Here is an 18,314-nt window from a genome sequence, read left to right as displayed (position 1 = left end):
CACAGTTTTCTTTAAGGAATTCATGTTTCCAAAATGGTAAATTTTTCATTAAAAAAAAAAGGAACCAGGAAGGGCACAATGAATAGTACCAAAATCGTAAATGCTGAGAGATGCTTCTGTGACAGGAGTGAATTCATGGATTTACTGACTACAAATACTATTTGTATAGAAAATAAGAGCAAAATAACCCCCTCTTATGTTTTACTGCGTAGCTCCATGTGTTTCTGGTGCCCCCGTTCAGATCAATGACAGCTGCCGCACTTAATGCCCTTGAAATTTTGCACTCAGTGGTATTTTGGGAAGTGCTGTTTGCAAGAACGGTAATTTCTACACAGGCGCAGGCAGATCGTTGTAGGTCTCCCAGTTTGCAGAAGCACAACGGAGAAATTGCAGCAGTTTCTAACACAGTAGCGATCTGTTCTCACAAACAGCACCTCTGCGCAAGCACTCCCGGGGTATGAGCCTTGCTGCTGTGAGCACAACACCACAACAGGGCACAACATGGTCTAAACCGACCGCAAGCCGCGAGAGCAGGTCTCGGGCACAAGTCGGCTTTTCTCTCGTTTATCTGCTTTAACGGCCACCCCTTCCAAGGGCAAAAGTGAGCAATTCGGATGACTCCAGACTTCCACAAGTATCTCAAGAGCAATGCTTCAGGTCCAGGGCGAACGACCAGAACCAAAGATATGGCGATGTGCCTTCATTTCGACCGAGGACTTTCCATAAGGCAGCAGCCAGGTTGACTCACGGGCTCGGGTTCAGTCCAGTATGCCGGGCCGAGTTTGCCTTGCTAAAGACACAGAGAGAGCAAACTCAACAAAATGCACTCATATTCCCAATTAAACTGAGGCTGTTGTACTTTGGTCACATTATGAGAAGACAAGAGTCACTGGAAAAGACAATCATGCTACGAAAAGTTGAGGGCAGCAGGAAAAGAGGAAGACCCAACAAGACATGGATTGATTCAATCAAGGAAGCCACGGCCCTCAATTTGCCACATCTGAGCAGGGCTGTCAAAGATAGGACATTTTGGAGGAGATTGATTCATAGGGTCGCCAGGAGTCGGAAGTGACTTGAAGGCACTTAACACACACACACACTCCCATTTATTTACTAGAACCAGGCATGAAATTATTTTGTTTAGATTAGCCAGATTCATGGAGGACAGGTCTGTCAGTGTTTGCTAAGGAGAATGTTGAAAGTGTTAAATCGCTGACAGATATGTGTAGTTTTAGCTGGTATCCAATAGGACGATCCTGTGTTTATTGAGACCATCTATATATAAATTTATTATTTCTGTAATTAATGCTTCCTTTATATACCTTAAAGAGCCCCTTGGCGCAGAGTGGTAAGTTGCAGTACTGCAGTCCAAACTCAGCTCACGACCTGAGTTCGATCCCGACGGAAGTCAGTTTCAGGTAACCGGCTCAAGATTGTCTTAGCCTTCCATCCTTCCGAGGTCGGTGAAATGAGCACCCAGTTTGCTGGGGGTAAAGGGAAGATGACTGGGGAAGGCATTGGCAAACCACCCCGCAAACAAAAGTCTGCCTAGAAAACGTCGGGATGTGACATCACCCCGTGGGTCAGGAATGACCCTGTGCTTGCACAGGGGACCTTTACCTTTATATACCTACTGGTTGTGAACTGTAATAATAAAGAACTGAACAGTGGCTGTGAGCCATGGTGACTAAAAGGAACCTCCGAATTCTGAGTACCAGTAACAAGAGGCACCATGGGGGAAGGCCTTGGCCTCTGTGCCCTGTTGCAGGCCCTCCAGAGGAACTGATCGGCCACTGTGTGAAAGGATGCTGGACTAGATTGGCCAGTGGTCTGATCTAGCTCTTCTTAGGTGCTGCTCTGGATGACCTAAAGTCAAGAAAATCTCTCCCCGACGGCAGCCTTTCCACCTGAAGCTGCGTAGGGCAGGGAGGTAGGTGAAAGAACTGCGCACCTCACCAGTAAATTTGTGAGGGCAGGGAAGAGGAAGCAACAGGGAAGACGAACAGCGTTTTATAAAGTTTGTTAAAACGAGGGGAGGAGGGTGAATCATACTGCCTTTGGTTTGTTTCCTTGCTGACGAGTCTTCCATCAGCCCCATTTCTTAAGGATCTCCTTTCCACAGCCCCTCTCTCTGCACCTCCCCAATCCCTTCTTCCTCAATCTCCCCAATCCACATATCTTAGTGTGTCCCTTTCTCAGCTCTTCCTTCACCCCTCAGCTCTCCACACTGTGGCTGGCTTTTTTTCTCTGCATCCCGTAGAACTCGGTTTCCCAGCCTGTGGGTCATGAAGCCTCTGACAGTGGGTTGGGGGGCAGCCTTCCCTAATGGCCTCCCCCCACTTTTTTATTTTGGAAACCGAGCCGTGACCCTGGAAACAGTATCTGTACTGTACTGTCGTATTGTAGCTGGTATGTTTTTCTCTGTTGCATATTCATGTTGATTGATAAAGAGTTAAGTTAAAGGTAAAGGTCCCCTGTGCAAGCACCGGGTCATTCCTGACCCATGGGGCGACATCACATCCCGACGTTTTCTAGGCAGACTTTGTTTGTGGGGTGGTTTGCCAGTGCCTTTCCCAGTCATCTTCCCTTTACCCCCAGCTAGCTGGGTACTCATTTGACCAACCTCGGAAGGATGGAAGGCTGAGTCAACCTTGAGCCGGCTACCTGAAACCAACTTCTGTTGGGATCGAACTCAGGTCGTGAGCAGAGCTTGGGACTGCAGTACTGCAGCTTTACCACTCTGCACCACAGGGCTCCTAGTTAAGTAAAACGCCCCCTGATGTTCCCAGAGCAAGACTCTTAAGAAGCCAGCGAGCTGTAAGGAAACCCTGGGTTTCCTTGAAGGTCTCCCGATCCAAGTGTTAATGATGATCAACCCTGCTTAGCTTCCAAGCTCGGGCGAGTCTGAGCTAATCACAGTTCCCTTATTCAGCTAGGAAGGTTGATGAAGAGAGCTTTGACTTTGGAAAACTTGTACTCTGGAAATCCGCCCAGTCTTTATGGTGCCACTAGAATCGAGTTTTGCTCTTCGCAGAAATGGGCTTTATTTAAATATGGAAGTAGAATTTAGTGTCTTGAGAACCTGAACGCGCACTACCACCCCCGGTGCTTTTCCTGAGCCCGATACGGGCTTACAGAGGAGCCCCGAGCGCCTCACCTTTGCTCGGAAGAGACTGTGTTTGTTCTGAGTCTCGCAAGCGTGAGAATCTTTCTCCCTGCCGCTGACTTCCACTCTCACTGTATCCATGAGGCTACTGGTACACGTCTGGGTATTGTAACCACTGTCCACCTGGCAGAAAGAAATGGCAAGGTAAGGTGAGCTGCCTCTGACCTGTGGTTTGAAGACAAGAAATGCCAGAAAAGAGCAACAGCAGCATGGCAAACGTATACTGCGGCAGAGATCCTTCTAAAGCTTCCGCCAAGGCAGTGGGCTAACAGTGCAATCCTAAGCAGAGTTAGCACCCTTTGAAGTCCACCAAAGTCAACGGACTTAAGAAGGGTGTAGGTATGCTTAGGATGGCACTGTAAGAGGCCAAACAAATAGGGAAGATAAAGAACAAACTCAAACCTAAACTAGACAAAAGAACTTAAAAGTTGAGCTGAAAATTAGAGCAAAATACTATTATTATTTATTATGCTGTGTACACTCAATTGAAAACACTGGGCCTTAAATATACAGGCTGATCAATTACAAGAATATATAAACATAGTTGCTAATTTTCCAGCATAGTTGATTAAACAAAATCAATGTAAATGACCAATAAATAACCCAAACGCGTTTCGGCCTATGAGGCCTTCTTCAGTGGTCAATTATACATTCACATTTTAGAAACACATCCAGAAATACAAATAAAGGGATGCTGTAAAGTAATAACCTTCTCTATTGTGTGGCCTGATGTCAACTGTTGTAAAACATGGAATTTTCACCATTTAAATTGGCTCTCACAGAGGTCTTATATTCCCATTGTCGTATGGATGTGCATATCATCATTCAATGATAAAATGTATTGGCAACAACATTCAGATAAGTTCGGCTACTGTAAGAGGCCGGCCAGAGAGTCCTACGCCACCCTGGCAGGGCTGGAAATACCAGGCAACTCCTTCTCTTCCTTCGTTCCAGAGAGGGAGCGCCGTCCTTCCATTTCGGGGACAGGAGATGTAGCAAAATCTCTAGGAACGGAGACGTCACCCAACCCTCAGAGCAGGGGTCCCTAACTTTTTTTAAGCCTGTGGGCACATTCAGAATTCTGACACAGCATGTTGGGCGCAGCCACAAAATGGCTGCCACAGGAGGCGGAGCCAGCCACAAAATGGCTGCCCCAGCTTAACTTCAGTAATATAGCGCAGATCCTTGGGCTGTGGTGGCAGCTGCTGCCTGACACATTTTAGAAAAAAATCTGCACAGCCAATCAAATCTCCACTAGTCAATCCGAAGCCTTGCGGGGCAAAAGCTCTACCTGGCCCCACCCGCTTCCTAAAAACACTTGGCGGGAGCCAAAAAAGGTGTCGATGGGCGTCATGGCATCCACAGACACCACGTTGGGGGCCCCTGCCTTTGAGGAATGTTCTTAAGAGGCATCCTTTTACCCAAGCCAGGAAGGTGAGGAGCCTGAGGAGGGCGTGGTTTGGGGAGGGACATCAATGCCATAGAGTCCAATTGCCAAAGAGGCTGTTTTCTCCAGATGAACTGATCCCTATTGGCTGGAGATCAGTTGTAATAGCAAGAGATCTCCAGCCACCACCTGGTTGTTGGCAATCCTAGGTATTCCGGTATTTGCAGTCCTACGTAGGCTCCACTGAACTATCGTGGATAACTGCCATTGAGGGGCCTCTCAGTTCTCAGGTGGTGGAGCAGGCCTCGCCCCACAGACATGGGCCTAAGCCAGGTTGGCCGGTCACTAAAGTCAGGGCCTTACCTGGATGCTGCTGCCCTCGCAGGGGCTGGCACTGCTTTCCGCAAGCGGTGGGAGCCACATGCAAGACCCTTCTATGCTCAAGCCAGCCACGGGCAGGCTGCTGTTCTCCGCCGACCCCTTCACCGAGTTGACGTCCAGCATTTCCTCTGCTTCCACCATATCCACCGTGTGGTTTTCGTTCAAGCTCTCGAGATCGTGGAACAAGGACAATTCTTGCGCATTAGTTCCGGGATGGTCTGGCGATAAAGACTCCCTGGCAACCACCACACGTTGACCGTGGACAAAGGGGTCCCCGTTCTGTTGGCACAGACTGCCTTTCGGCAGGGAGGTTTCTGCGGACAGGGCCTTCGCTTCCTCCTCCTGCTCCTCGTCGAAACTTTCAGGGGTGGAAGGCAGGTGGACAATGGAGGTCTGGTACACTGCAGCGCCGCGGCAAGCCATCCGTCTCATGGGGGAGCAATTTTTTAACGGTGAACACTCCACATAAGAACTTCTGGTAGGAGGAGGAGTTGGGCGGCAGGAGCTGGACACAGAAGGTACGTCTGGTGAGCGAAAAGTAAACCGCCCTGCATTTAGGAGAAGAAGAGTTGGTTTTTATATGCCAACTTTCTCTACCACTTAAGGCAGAATCAAACCGGCTTACAATCACCTTCCCTTCCCCTCCCCACAACAGACACCCTGTGAGGTAGGTGGGGCTGAGAGAGTGTGACTAGCCCAAGGTCACCCAGCTGGCTTCATGTGTAGGAGTGGGGAAACAAAGACTAAACATATTTGCAGCGAGTTTGTATAAGGTTAAGTAGATAGCATTTTTATCTATGCAGAATATAGGTGTATTTTTGTCAGACTTAACTATAACAAATATGTAGAGTTACTTACATTTTAGATAAATTGGCTGAGTGGTTCAGTGAGTGTCCTAATAAGTGCTTTCTAGTGTAGTAAACTTTATTTACTCTTAAGGCAAGCGATAGACAGTATAAACTGAGGCAGCTCCGCTCTATTGGGTTCCAGATGAAGAACTTGCAGTAGGCATGAAGTATGGATAATGTAACGAGAGGTGTGTGTGCGTGGTGTGTTGTTTGTTGTATGCATTGTTTAATGTTGGAAAAAATAGAAAGAAAGAGAGACAGACAGACAGACACCTGGTAAACCACCTCAGCCCAACACACGTGACGTACCTGAAAGCGGCGTCTTCCTTATCTGAATGCTAATTGGAGAAAGGGTTGTTAGGGAAACGCTGTCTGTAGAGCCCCTCTCAGGAAATGGGGGAGTGGTTAAGCTCCCCAGGCTGTGCATCCTCGTATCATACTGAACTGGGCTGGAAGAAAGCTGGCCCTTTCAAGACACAAGGAAAGCCACTGTTAACGTTCAGCGTAAGGGTTATTACTCGTATTGACACAACTTCACTGACTCTGCTCCAGAGACTGCTAAAGCCTTAAAAAAAGAAAAGAAAGAAAAGGTAAAGGTCCCTGTGCAAGTACCGGGTCATTCCTGACCCATGGGGTGGCGTCACATCCCGACGTTTACTAGGCAGACTTTGTTTACGGGGTGGTTTGCCAGTGCCTTCCCCAGTTGTCTTCCCTTTACCCCCAGCAAGCTGGGTACTCATTTCACAGACCTCGTAAGGATGGAAGGCTGAGTCAACCTTGGGCCGGCTGTCTGAAACCAACTTCCGTTGGGATCGAACCCGGGTCGTGAGCAGAGCTTGGACTGCAGTACTGCAGCTTACCACGCTACGCCACGGGGCTCCTTGTAAGGCTAAAGCATTACAAGCCTAGAAAAGCCCCGTTTTTCTTCCAAGTCTAAATTCAGCATTTTTTAAACATGCCTCTGGCTTCTGTTTAGGCAGAACTGGAGGCATCTGATAGGACATATAGTATGCCGCTAGCAGGAGAGCCTTTTGCATTAGGGGAAGGCACTACTGTTAGTCAAACAAATCCGCAGGATCTAAGCCCAAATTTTCAACAATTCCAAAATTTGACACTCTTAATGAACAGAAAGGTGTAATAGGCACAAGGCAGTGGACAGCAAGAAGAGAAGCGAAGAGATGATTTCATGGGCAGGAGAATCATAAGAACATAAGAAAAACCATGCAGGATCAGACCAAGGCCCATCAAGTCCAGCAGTCTGTTCACACAGTGGCCAACCAGGTGCCTCTAGGAAGCCCACAAACCAGACAACTGCAGCAGCATTGTCCTGCCTGTGTTCCACAGCACCTAATATATTTGGCATACTCCTCTGATCTTTGAGAGAATAGGTAAGCATCATGACTGGTATCAATTTTTACTGGTAGCCATGAATACTCCTCTCCTCCATGAACATGTCCACTCCCCTCTTAAAGCCTTCCGAGTTGGCAGCCATCAGCATATCCTGGGGCAGGGAGTTCCACACTTTAATTATGCAATTTAACTAATCAAGTGACAGGAGCTGCAGTGATCAAGGTCTGGGAATTCTGATAGGGACCAAAATGGCCCATTTCCTGTCTCTCGCAGCCCCTGGCCGGAGCTGCAGCTGGTTTCTGGGTGTTTGTGCCACCCTTGGCTGTGGTCTTGAAGCAGTCAACAGGTCACACACACAAAAATCAAGACAGCTCAGGCAAAACAGGATACCCCATCATAAAACCAACCGTTCTCACACTAGAAAATGCATGCTCCCCCAACGATGCAACACCAAGCAAGGCCACAAAACAATAATCCGTATCGCCAGATGAGCTTCACCAGCACACATACCCAAGGGCTCCGACCCCGAGCTGCTTACCGAACTCGACGTATTCAGGGGGCTTCTGCAGCGGACAGGGGAGATGTCTGTGGAACACAGCTCCCCAAGCGAGGCGGGGACGTCGTGCGGGCTTTGAGACGAAGGGGACATGTTCTCGGACAGGCTTCCATTCTCGTCAAGAAACAGCTTCCTTCTCAGGGAGGAAGTGCTCAGGCTTTCCTGAGACTGATCGGCCAATTCATCTGGTTTAAAATATGCACCTAAAGCAAGAGCAGGGGGGAATCACATGGATTGAGGGATCTGCAGGCATGCAAACACAAGGTAGATTCTCCCACCCCCACCCCGGTTTGGCAAACTAAATACAAGTAAAAGGCTATTTACAAAACCAGTCACTGGTTTACTGGGCTCCCATTGAGCAATTTCCTTAGCTTACATGCGGCTGTGACGCAGCCTACTGCTTCTCAGCCCCAGGTTCGCATCTGCCTGGTGAAAATAATATTCTTCTAAGGATCTCTTGCAAGATCTGAGCAGGGCTGTCAAAGATAGGAAATTTTGGAGGACTTTCATTCATAGGGTCGCCATGAGTCGGAAGCGACTTGACGGCACTTAACACACACACAAGGATCTCTGAGATGTTCAATTACTTGAAGGGCTGTTATATAGAGGATGTGGTGCCGAGTTGGGTTCTGTTGCCCCAGAAGGTCAGACCAGAACCAACGAGTTAAAATTCAATCAGAAGAGTTTCTGTCTAGACATTAGGAAGAACTTTTTAACAGAGCGGTTCCTCAGTGGAACAGGCTTCCTTGGGAGGTGGTGAGCTCTCCTTCCCTGGAGGTTTTTAAGAAGAGGCTAGATGGCCATCTGTCAGCAATGCTGATTCTATGACCTTAGGCAGATGTCTCTTGCCCCTGTATGTTTCCAGGCTTTCACATTTCTAGTCAGAGTAGACAATACAAATCTTGACTGATCCATAGTCTGACTCAGGGCTCTTGAAAACTGTGGGGGGAGGGCATAAGCCCCCTGAGCTGAGGTACCCAGCAGCGTTTTGAAAAGTTAAAAAACGAGCTTTAAAATGGCACTGTGCCCTCACAGTGTTATCTAGGTTGGCCCTCAGTATCAGGTAGCCCCTCATATGTTCTTCTGCGCGCCCCCCACCATAGCCAGAAATTCTGTTTAGACCAGGGGTGTCAAACTCAATTGTTATGAGGGCCGGATATGACATAACTGTCACTTGGTCAGGCAGGGCCATGCCTCGCCAGCCCAGATCGGGACTGGGGTTGGGGGCTGCTGCCTCACCGGCCGGATAAGAGCTCTTAAGAGGGTCTGGATCCCCCCTGGTTGAGACATCCATCCTTTTTCATGTTACATACCTAACATTTTTTCCAAGTCGAAATCTACCGGCAGAGATAACGCTGTCTGGCAAGCGGCTGCAATTAACAAAACGTAACATTAGGATGCGGTCACTGGGATCAAACATGCGCCAAAAGAAAGAAAGGGAAAAAAATTACAGGATTATGAGTGGGTTAAGATCCAGAAGCTACATGAGTTGCTGGTCAGATTAGGGTTCGAACGTAAACAAAGGAAAAGCCCACCTGAGAGTCAGGAGCAGGAAAAATGAGTCTGCTCCCTCCCCCAAGTCCATATTTTATGAAGACGGCTGTTGTGGGCACACTCAGTGCATGGCAGACCTTTTCAGGATACTTATCTTTGCAGGAATATAGGCACCGAGAGTCCTCTGCTCACGCAGGATTGGTACAGAGCTCAGAAACTCCACGGGTGCTTTCACACATGCTGAACAAAGCACTTTCAATGCACGATAACTATCGTTTGCGAGTGGATTTTGCCACTTCACACAGCTAAATCCAGCCACAAAGTGGATTGAAAGCGCATTATTCAGCACGTGTGAAAGCGCCCCTACCTCTTAAAGAAGAATCAAGCCGGCCTACAATCGCCTTCCCTTCCCCACAACAGACACCTGGTGAGGCAGGTGAGGCTGAGAAAGCTCTAAGGGAACTGTGACTAGCCCAAGGTGACCCAGCTGGCTTCATATGAAGGAATGGGGAAACCAACCCGATTCACCAGATTAGAGTCCACTGGTCCAAACCACAGTTCTTAACCACTACACCATGACGGCTCAGAGCTCAGGAGCTCCACAAGACCCCCCCTTAAACCCCATTTGGCCCATTTGGCCACACTCTCACCCCAAAATAGACAATTCTAAAGTTCCACCCCCCATAACAGATGTTCCTGTACCTTCCTACACTTTTGTGGCACAGAAATTAAAACAAATGTATCTTAACTGAGCTTCTCCCTTTAATGTAGGGATAAAGCAGCTTCCCAAAAAAGCTAAAGCGTGTCATCGAGTTGCAACTGACACCATAAAGCACTGCTCAGTGGGGTTTTCAAGACAAGAGATGAGTGGAGGCAGCCCGCCGTTGCCTTCCCTTGCATAGTAGCCCCAGTCTTCCTTGGTCGTCTCCCGTTCGAGGGCTGGCCCTGCTTAGCTTCCGTGCTCTGATGAGATCAGGCTAACATGGCTTTTATGCAGTGTTTGTCTGTGAACCCTCTGTGGTCTTTACGAAATGCACTGCATGGGCTGATGAAGAGCTGGCGAAATGTGTACCTTCATCTAGAGAACACGTCCCATCTGTGACCTTCTCATCATGGCTCTTAAGAGTTTGTCCTTTCACGCTGGAGTTGAATTGCCCATTCAGTCTGTTGAGACTGCTTTAGATGAGGCTTGCCTGCCCTCAGAGTGAAATTTACAAGCTCCCTTTCTCTTCAGGAAGGAGCCCTTAAGCTAAGGTTTGCCTTCAGAGCGAAATTGACAAGCCTCCTTGTCATCGGGAAGGATAATTCATGGACCTTTCAGAAACCTTAGGGCCACTTGTGTTGTTTTTTGCTGTGATGTTGCTTCTTGATACCGGAGTCATGTGTGCTCTATGTGTGGTGTTATTTCCCAGTTGTTAAGTGTATTTCTTCATTCTATTATATTTTTTATTTGAATTTGAGCCTGCGTGCTGCTTTTTTTGGGGAGCAACCGTAACACAGAGGCAGCAGATGTGGACTTGGACTGCAGTTAGGGTTGCCAGGTCCCTCTTCACCACCGGTGAGAGGTTTTTGGGGTGGGGCCTGAGGGGATTAGGGTCTGGGGAGGGACTTCAATGCCATAGAGTCCAATTGCCAAAGTGGCCATTTTCTCCGGGTGAACTGATCTCTATCGACTGGAGATCAGTTGTAATAGCAGGAGATCTCCAGCTAGTACCTGGAAACTGGCAATCCTAACTGCAGTACTTCAGACTGGTAGTGAAGGATCAGTTGGCTGAATGCTTCCCTAAAAATAAGGGAGACTTTCTTTGCTTATAGTCAAAACCCCCGCACCACGGGGCACATTTCCCCTCTTTTTTTTCATACCAACCATTGGATTTTCCAAGCAGCCCAGCGACTTCTCTGCCGACTGGCGAAGCGCTGTTTGGCTCAACACCTGCAAGACATTAAGACGATCCCGTTTGGTCACATTACCAAAACAAAACACGTTCATTTAAATAAACCAGCAAACCCGCTATTAAAAACACCTCTCAAAGTACTTGAGGAAAAGAAGGGGGAAGTATACTAATCAGGCTTGAAAACAGATCCTCAAAGGTTTCTAGAAGAAAAAAAAGAGTTGGTTTTTATACCCCACTTTTCTCTACCTTTAAGGAGTCTCAAAGCAGCCTACAATCACCTTCCCTTCCTCTCCCCACACAGCAGACACCTTGTGAGATAGGTGGGGCTGAGAGAGTTCGGAGAGAAACTGTGACCCAAGGTCACCCAGCTGGCTTCATGTGGAGGAGTGGGGAAACCAACCCAGTTCACCAGATTAGCCCCCGCTGCTCAAGTGGAGTGGGGAATCAAACCTGGTTCTCCAGATCAGAGTCCACCGCTCCAAACCACTACTCTTAACCACTACACTACGCTGGCTCAACCACCAGGCTCAGTGGATGATCTGGGGCCAGTTACTTTCCCTCAACCCAACACCCCAAGGGACGGCTAGGAAGATAAAAACAGCATCACCCCGTGAACGGAAGAGATGTCTTCCGAATACTGAGCTCAAGACTCATACCACTTCATAAATCAAAAACATGCCCTCAGAGGATTATGCCACAAGCTGGACGAATGCAACGCGATCCACCAACCTCTTAAGATGCTCCGGTCCCACTGAAACTAGTGAGACCAGGCCAGGTGAAAGGGTACCTGTCAGAAGGGGTGGCAGAGAAGCAGCCGTTGCCAATTTCATCACAGAAGGCAAAACACTTACAGCGAGTTGAATTAAACGGAGCATACTGCTTCCCGCTGTGATTAGTCCAAGGAGATGGAACAATGAGGCTTTTGGTGAAGAACTACAAGGAAAGTTGAGATAAATGTCCCCTGTTAACCATACATTTAGCTATGAAAGAATTACAGGCATTAATTCTACGTGAAATACTTAAAATTCTTGGTTTGATCATAGCATTAGCCAATGGAGCATAGGGCTACCCATGGCTACTAGACCAAACGGGTGCTAGTCATGATGCATACCTATTCTCTCCAGAATCAGAGGAGCATGCCTATTATCTTGGGTGCTGTGGAACACAGGCAGGATGGTGCTGCTGGAGTCATCTTATTTGTGGGCTTCCTAGAGGCACCTGGTTGGCCGCTATGTGAACAGACTGCTGGACTTGATGGACCTTGGGCTGATCCAGCATGGCCTTTCTTATGTTCTTATGAGGCTACTGTGGCCAAGTGCCGAAAATGGTCGTAAGAGGAGGTAGGGCCCTGTTCACACTGCAACTCTCTCCCTCTCACTGCCACTCTATATGTGTTGGCCATGTACATATGTGTTGGCCATGTCATGTGTACAGGGCCAGGACCAGAGGAGCATGCCTATTAGGTGCTGTGGAACACAGGCAGGATAACACTGCTTTAGTCATCTTGTTTGTTCTTACGTAACATTTTATGACATTTGTTTTGGGGATAGGGTTGCCAGGTCCCGCTTTGCCATGTACATATGTACAATGCTGCTGCAGTCGTCTTGTTTGTGGGCTTCCTAGAGGCACCTGGTTGGCCCCTGTGTAAACAGACTGCTGGACATGATGGGCCTGGGTCTGATCCAGTGCTTAATCCAAAAACTGATCCCTAGTAAAACTTTTTCTTAAAAGCCCCAAGTTGCAGAAGCGTTAAGATTGTAGAGGCAATCAATTCATAGGAGAAGGGCTGGCAAGGAAAAAAAAAACATTGCTCAGTGTGAGACATTTTTGGGGCCCTGGGCCACAACAAATGTTTAGCAACAAGGTTTCGACAACCTTGGCGCTAGTCATTAGCCCTGTTGCGAGTGACGGCGAATGTGTACAGGATGCAGGTGTGTTTTTTGCCATCAAGTCGCATATGCTAGGGATTTATTTTTTTAATTATTTTTTACATGTTGGGGTGCATGCCATCACTTACTCCCCCCCCCCCACCTGCAGTCTTAAGTGACATCATCTAGAAAAAGCTTTGCGGTGAGGTAACCCAGAATTTGGTTGTTAACCAGAACACATTTTAGGACTGTGTTCCGGTTACACAAGAGGTGATATGATAGCCATCTTCAAGTATTTGAAGGGCTGTCACATAGAGGATGGTGCCGAGTTGTTTTCCGTTGCCCCAGGTCGGACCAGAACCAACGGGTTAAAATTTAATCAAAAGAGTTTCCGTCTTGACATTAGGAAGAAATTTCTATCAGAGAGGTTCCTCAGTGGAACAGGCTTCCTCGGGAGGTGGTGAGCCCTCCTTCCCCGGAGATTTAAGCAGAGGCTAGACAGCTATCTGTCAGCAATGCTGATTCTATGACTTTAGGCAGATCATGAGAGGGAGGACCTCTTGGCCATCTTCTGGGCATGGAGTAGGGGTCACTGGGGGTGTGTGAGGGGGGAGGTAGCTGTGAATTCCCTGCATTGTGCAAGGGGTTGGACTAGATGACCCTGGTGGACCCTTCCAACTCTATGATTCTATTTTTTTTATTGCTTTTTATAATAAAACATACAAACAAAAAAAATAATAGTAATGAAATCATAATACAAAAAAAACATAAAATACATAAAACATATACAGAGCACTGATTCACTGCTAATACAATATTCTTTTCTCGTTATAAACCCTATAGTGCCCTAAAACCCCAAAACTCTATGATTCTACATCAGCACCACTGTTATTTACTTTACCCCGTGCAACGTCACACTATCTGAGTAAAGAACTACGGAAAGGATAGTCACCTCTTCAATGGCTTTCTGTCTCTTCTCTTCCATCTCTTTATCTATCCTGCAAAGAGGGAACAAACAAAGGTGCCGTTGGTTCACTGCAGCAGAGGAAAGCCAGTTTACCTCACACAATTTTGTGGTGACGTTTACCTCACGCAACAGAAACCCACTCACCTGGTGCGGCTTAAATACAAGGCCTGCCGGCGTATGTCTTCGGAGTCAATTTCCACTGGGTTTATCGAAGCAAGGTTTTCTATAGACCACTCAAATTTTCCTGGAGTCTAAAAGGAGATGAAAAGATCACAGTTACTCAAGTTGCAACCAGCTTTCCATCTTAAAGGGCGGCGGGGTGGGGAGGGGAGGGGAGTAAACAAGTCCACAGACAAAAATCCCAACAAATTATGTTCCAGCAGCTTTTAAAACAGTATTCCTAGGAACGGTGGATTCCTAAGTCAGAAGCACTGTGCTGGGAAAAGGCAGGGTAACAATCAAATAAAACCAGCGTGGTGTAGTGGTTAAGAGCGGTGGTTTGGAGTGGTGGACTCTGATCTGGAGAACCGGGTTTGATTCCCCACTCTTCCCCATGAGCGGCGGAGGCTAATATGGTGAACTGGATTTGTTTCCCTACTCCTACACACGAAGCCAGCTGGGTGACCTTGGGCTAGTTACAGCTCTCTCTCAGCCCCACCTACCTCACAGGGATGAGAGCAGAGAGCTGTTCCTGTTGACAGTCGAGCATAGAACTCGCAATAATGGGTTTAAATTGCAGGCAGAAAGGTACCAGCTGAATATTAGGGAAAAGTTGTTTATAGTAAGAGTTGTTTGACAGTAGAGTCAGCTACCTAGGGAGGTGGTGAGCTCCCCCTCTCTGGCAGTCTTTAAGCAGAGGCTGGACAAGCACTTGTCAGGGATGCTCAAGGCTGATTCTGCATTGAGCAGGGGGTTGGACTAGATGGCCTGTATGGCCCCTTCCAACTCTATGATTCTGTGTAACATATTACGTTATGTGTCGCAAACCAATGAAATGGCAAAGTAATCAAGGTATAAAATGTAATGCACAAGGTATAAAATGTAACGCACAAGGTCTCCTTGCGCAAGCTTTGGAGAAGACTCTCTTGCGTCCGTCTGTTTGTGACCACGAATAAACTATTTTCTCTTCCACTAAGTGTGTGGTGTAACAGGTCTCAAAACAGCACCAGGCAAACAAACCCAAACCCTAATTTGGGTATCATCAGAACCACTACCTTCAAAAATAACACAACCCCTGGCAAAAGAGGACCCTCTGTGAACACACAAAGCTGCCATATACTGAATCAGACCCTTGGTCCTTCAAAGTCAGTATTGTCTGCTCAGACCGGCAGTGGCTCTCCAGGGTCTCAGGCAGAGGTCTTTCACATCACCTTCAGGGTCCTTCCAATTTAATTCTTGGGATGATTTCCAAATGGGTAATCCGGATTAAAACAGATTGAGCAACAAAACAGGGATCCAAAGGTGCTTTAGAAACTAGCAACATTTTTGTTTGAAGACATCAGCTTTTGTGAATGCATGAAGGTGCCTTATACTGAATCAGACCCTTGGTCCATCAAGGTCAGTATTGTCTACTCAGACCGGCAGCGGCTCAGGCAGTGGTCTTTCACATCACCTACTTGCCTGGTCCCTTTAACTGGAGATGCCGGGGATTGAACCTGGGACCTTCTGCATGCCAAACAGATGCTCTACCACTGAGCCACAGACCCTCCATCTTACCAAAGAGGAATGCGTGGACTTAAGAAAAGAAGGACTTGACAAGGTGGGTTCCTGCAGATGGCTATAATCACTCGGGCTTTCAAAGGGGTTTTGGAGCGAGAGGCGTCCGGGTGTCTCTGGAGTTATCTGCATTTTCATTTCTTTGCCACCGCTCATAATAGCAAGTTGCACCTTCAAAAAAGAAAAGAAGATTTTTTTGGTTGGGCCCATTCACAGCAGTGATTTTCAAACTTCCTACCTTCGGGGAACTCGTTCCACTGTTACGGAGCTTCTTGTTTCAAAGGATTTAGGGTTGCCAGGTCCTTCTTCGCCACCAGCGGGATGTTTTGGGGGCGGAGCCTGAGGAGGGTGGGGTTTGGAGAAGGACTTCAATGCCATAGAGTCCAATGGCCGAAGCGGTCATTTTCTCCAGGGGAACTGATCTCTCTCAGCTGGAGATCAGTTGTAATAGCAGGAGACCTCCAGCTAGTACCTGGAGGTTGGCAACCCTACAAAGGATTCTAGGGCATATTCTAGGATACCCCCTCAGTCAGTACTAGGCACTAGAGAAACTAATTAGGATTTTTTCTTTCCTTTTGGGAACTAACAGTACATTCCGGCACAACCCCCAAAATTGGGCCAACATTTTTTTTTAAAAAAGAGAAGCAGTAGAGGTTAGAGCAGGGGTGTCGAACTCAATTGTTGCGAGGGCCAGATATGACATAAATCACTTGGTCGGGCTGGGCTATGCCTCGCCAGCCCAGATCGAGGGTGTGTGTGGCTGCCTCGGCTGGCTTGCGGGCTGGATAAGAGCTCTCAAGGGGCCAGATCCGGCCCGTGGGCCTTATGTTTGACACCCCTGGGTCAGAGCATTAGACCAGGATTGGGGACACGGATTAAAATCCCCACTGAGTTCACTGAGTAGTCTTGAGCCAGTATGCACTCTTCCACCCACACCTACCTCAGAGGATTGTAGTGAAGATAAAATAAAGGGGGACCGAACCATATATATTACCCCAAGCTCCTTGGGAGGAAGAGTGATATGAAAATACGAGATTCAGGTTTGTGCATCTGTGACATATAAGAGTGTAGCATGATCAAATTATGCAGGGGGGGGGACACTTTCCTGAGCATTTAAGCTTTCCCCAGTGCTTTGCTTCTTAATTCTGCATTTTAGTTTGGGGACAGAAAGCCTCCTTCCAAACTTCCGGCGGCTACACACTGATCTCGTCAATAATAAACCTTAGCCTTCAAGGACCTTTAGTTTCAAAACTACTTATTATTAAAAGAGAAATGAAAAGAATGAGAGCCACTGTTGTGGAAACAACCTGCCAGTGGAAACCAAGCAAGCACGTTGACACATTAAATGCTTATCATTATTGTCTCAAGGGAAGGAACCACCCCACAAATTCAGGCTCAGTTAACCAACTTATTTACAAAATGGCTGCAATTCCTTTATCTTTAATGCCTGGGTTATACACTGTTTTGAGCACCTCCTTGAAAGGCAGAAGATAAATGTTATCTCACACCAGATGGTCTGACATATAAAGTTTTCCATAGGAGAGCGATTTCTCACCAGAACATCTTCAATGACAGATATTCCAAGAACTGGAGCTCCCTAGCACTTTAGAGGCTAACAACTTCATAAGAACATACATAAGGACATAAGAAAGGCCCTGCTGGATCAGACCCAGGCCCATCAAGTCCAGCAGTCTGTTCACGCAGTGGCCAACCAGGTGCCTCCAACACCTAATATAATAGGCATGCTCATCTGATCCTGGAAAGAATGGGTGTGCATCATGATTAGCATCAAAATATTGTCGAAGGCTTTCACGGTCAGAGTTCATTGGTTCTTGTAGGTTATCCGGGCTTCATTGGTTCTTGTAGGTTATCCAGAGTATTACTACTCTGAAGATGCCTGCCACAGTTGCTGGCGAAACGTCAGGAAAGAAAATTCCAAGACCACGGTTACACAGCCTGGATAACCTACAAGAACCAATGATTAGCATCCATTTTTTGCCAATACCAATACCGGGTTCAATCCCCAGCATCTCCAGTTAAAGAAACCAGGCAAGCAGGCGATGTGAAAGACCACTGCCTGAGCCGCTACTGGCCTGAGTAGACAATACTGACCTTGATGGACCAAGGGTCTGATTCAGTATAAGGCAGCTTCATGCATTCACAAAAGCTGATGTCTTCAAACAAAAATGTTGCTAGTTTCTAAAGCACCTTTGGAGCCCTGTTTTGTTGCTCAATCTGTGTTAATCCGGACTACCCATTTGGAAACCATCCCAAGAATTAAACTGGAAAGACCCTGACGGTAGCAAGTTTTGCTGGTGTGTTTCTAAAGCCACCAAAAATACAAAGGAGGAAATGCATTTTTTTAAGTAAGAAATCCCTGCAGGACCACAAACTGTCTCAGCACCTGGAGATAAATTTTGGTTAAAATCTATGCAAAGCCCCCTAAAAGGACTGAAGTTGGAATGCCCCCAGGGTGTGGTGAGCGATGCCCTCATTCATTCAAACTCACCCTTCCCAGCGCCTCTGCCCGGTTCCTCCAGCTCTTTAACTCTCCTTAAAAGTTTCGCTCTTTAAACCAGCCAATCAGCACGCGGGGCACCCCCCGTCGGAGCCAATCAGGGCTCAGAGCGGGACCTTTTTCCCCCTCGTCATCTTCCCCCCCACATTTGAACGTTCTCCTCTTGCC

General features: G+C 47.5%; 1 protein-coding gene across 1 annotated transcript; it reads right to left on the bottom strand.

The window, feature by feature from the left end:
* Window positions 1–700: 700 nt before the first annotated feature.
* Window positions 701–18,151, bottom strand: BORA (BORA aurora kinase A activator). The gene is made up of 12 exons (XM_056861952.1): window positions 18,138–18,151; window positions 15,629–15,799; window positions 14,057–14,163; window positions 13,898–13,943; window positions 11,929–12,010; window positions 11,050–11,115; window positions 9,002–9,058; window positions 7,671–7,891; window positions 6,092–6,248; window positions 4,917–5,482; window positions 3,158–3,289; window positions 701–790 (listed from the first exon to the last, which is right to left on the bottom strand). Exons 2-12 carry the CDS (start codon window positions 15,782–15,784, stop codon window positions 701–703), a joined length of 1,680 nt encoding a protein of 559 aa, XP_056717930.1. The 5' UTR covers window positions 15,785–15,799; window positions 18,138–18,151.
* Between the last annotated feature and the right edge of the window lie 163 nt (window positions 18,152–18,314).

The sequence above is a fragment of the Euleptes europaea genome, chromosome 16 (assembly GCF_029931775.1).
Source record: "Euleptes europaea isolate rEulEur1 chromosome 16, rEulEur1.hap1, whole genome shotgun sequence".
Classification (NCBI taxonomy): Eukaryota; Metazoa; Chordata; class Lepidosauria; order Squamata; family Sphaerodactylidae; genus Euleptes; species Euleptes europaea.
The sequence above is the reverse complement of the archived record's forward strand: the minus strand, read 5'-3'. Positions and strand labels throughout refer to the sequence as shown.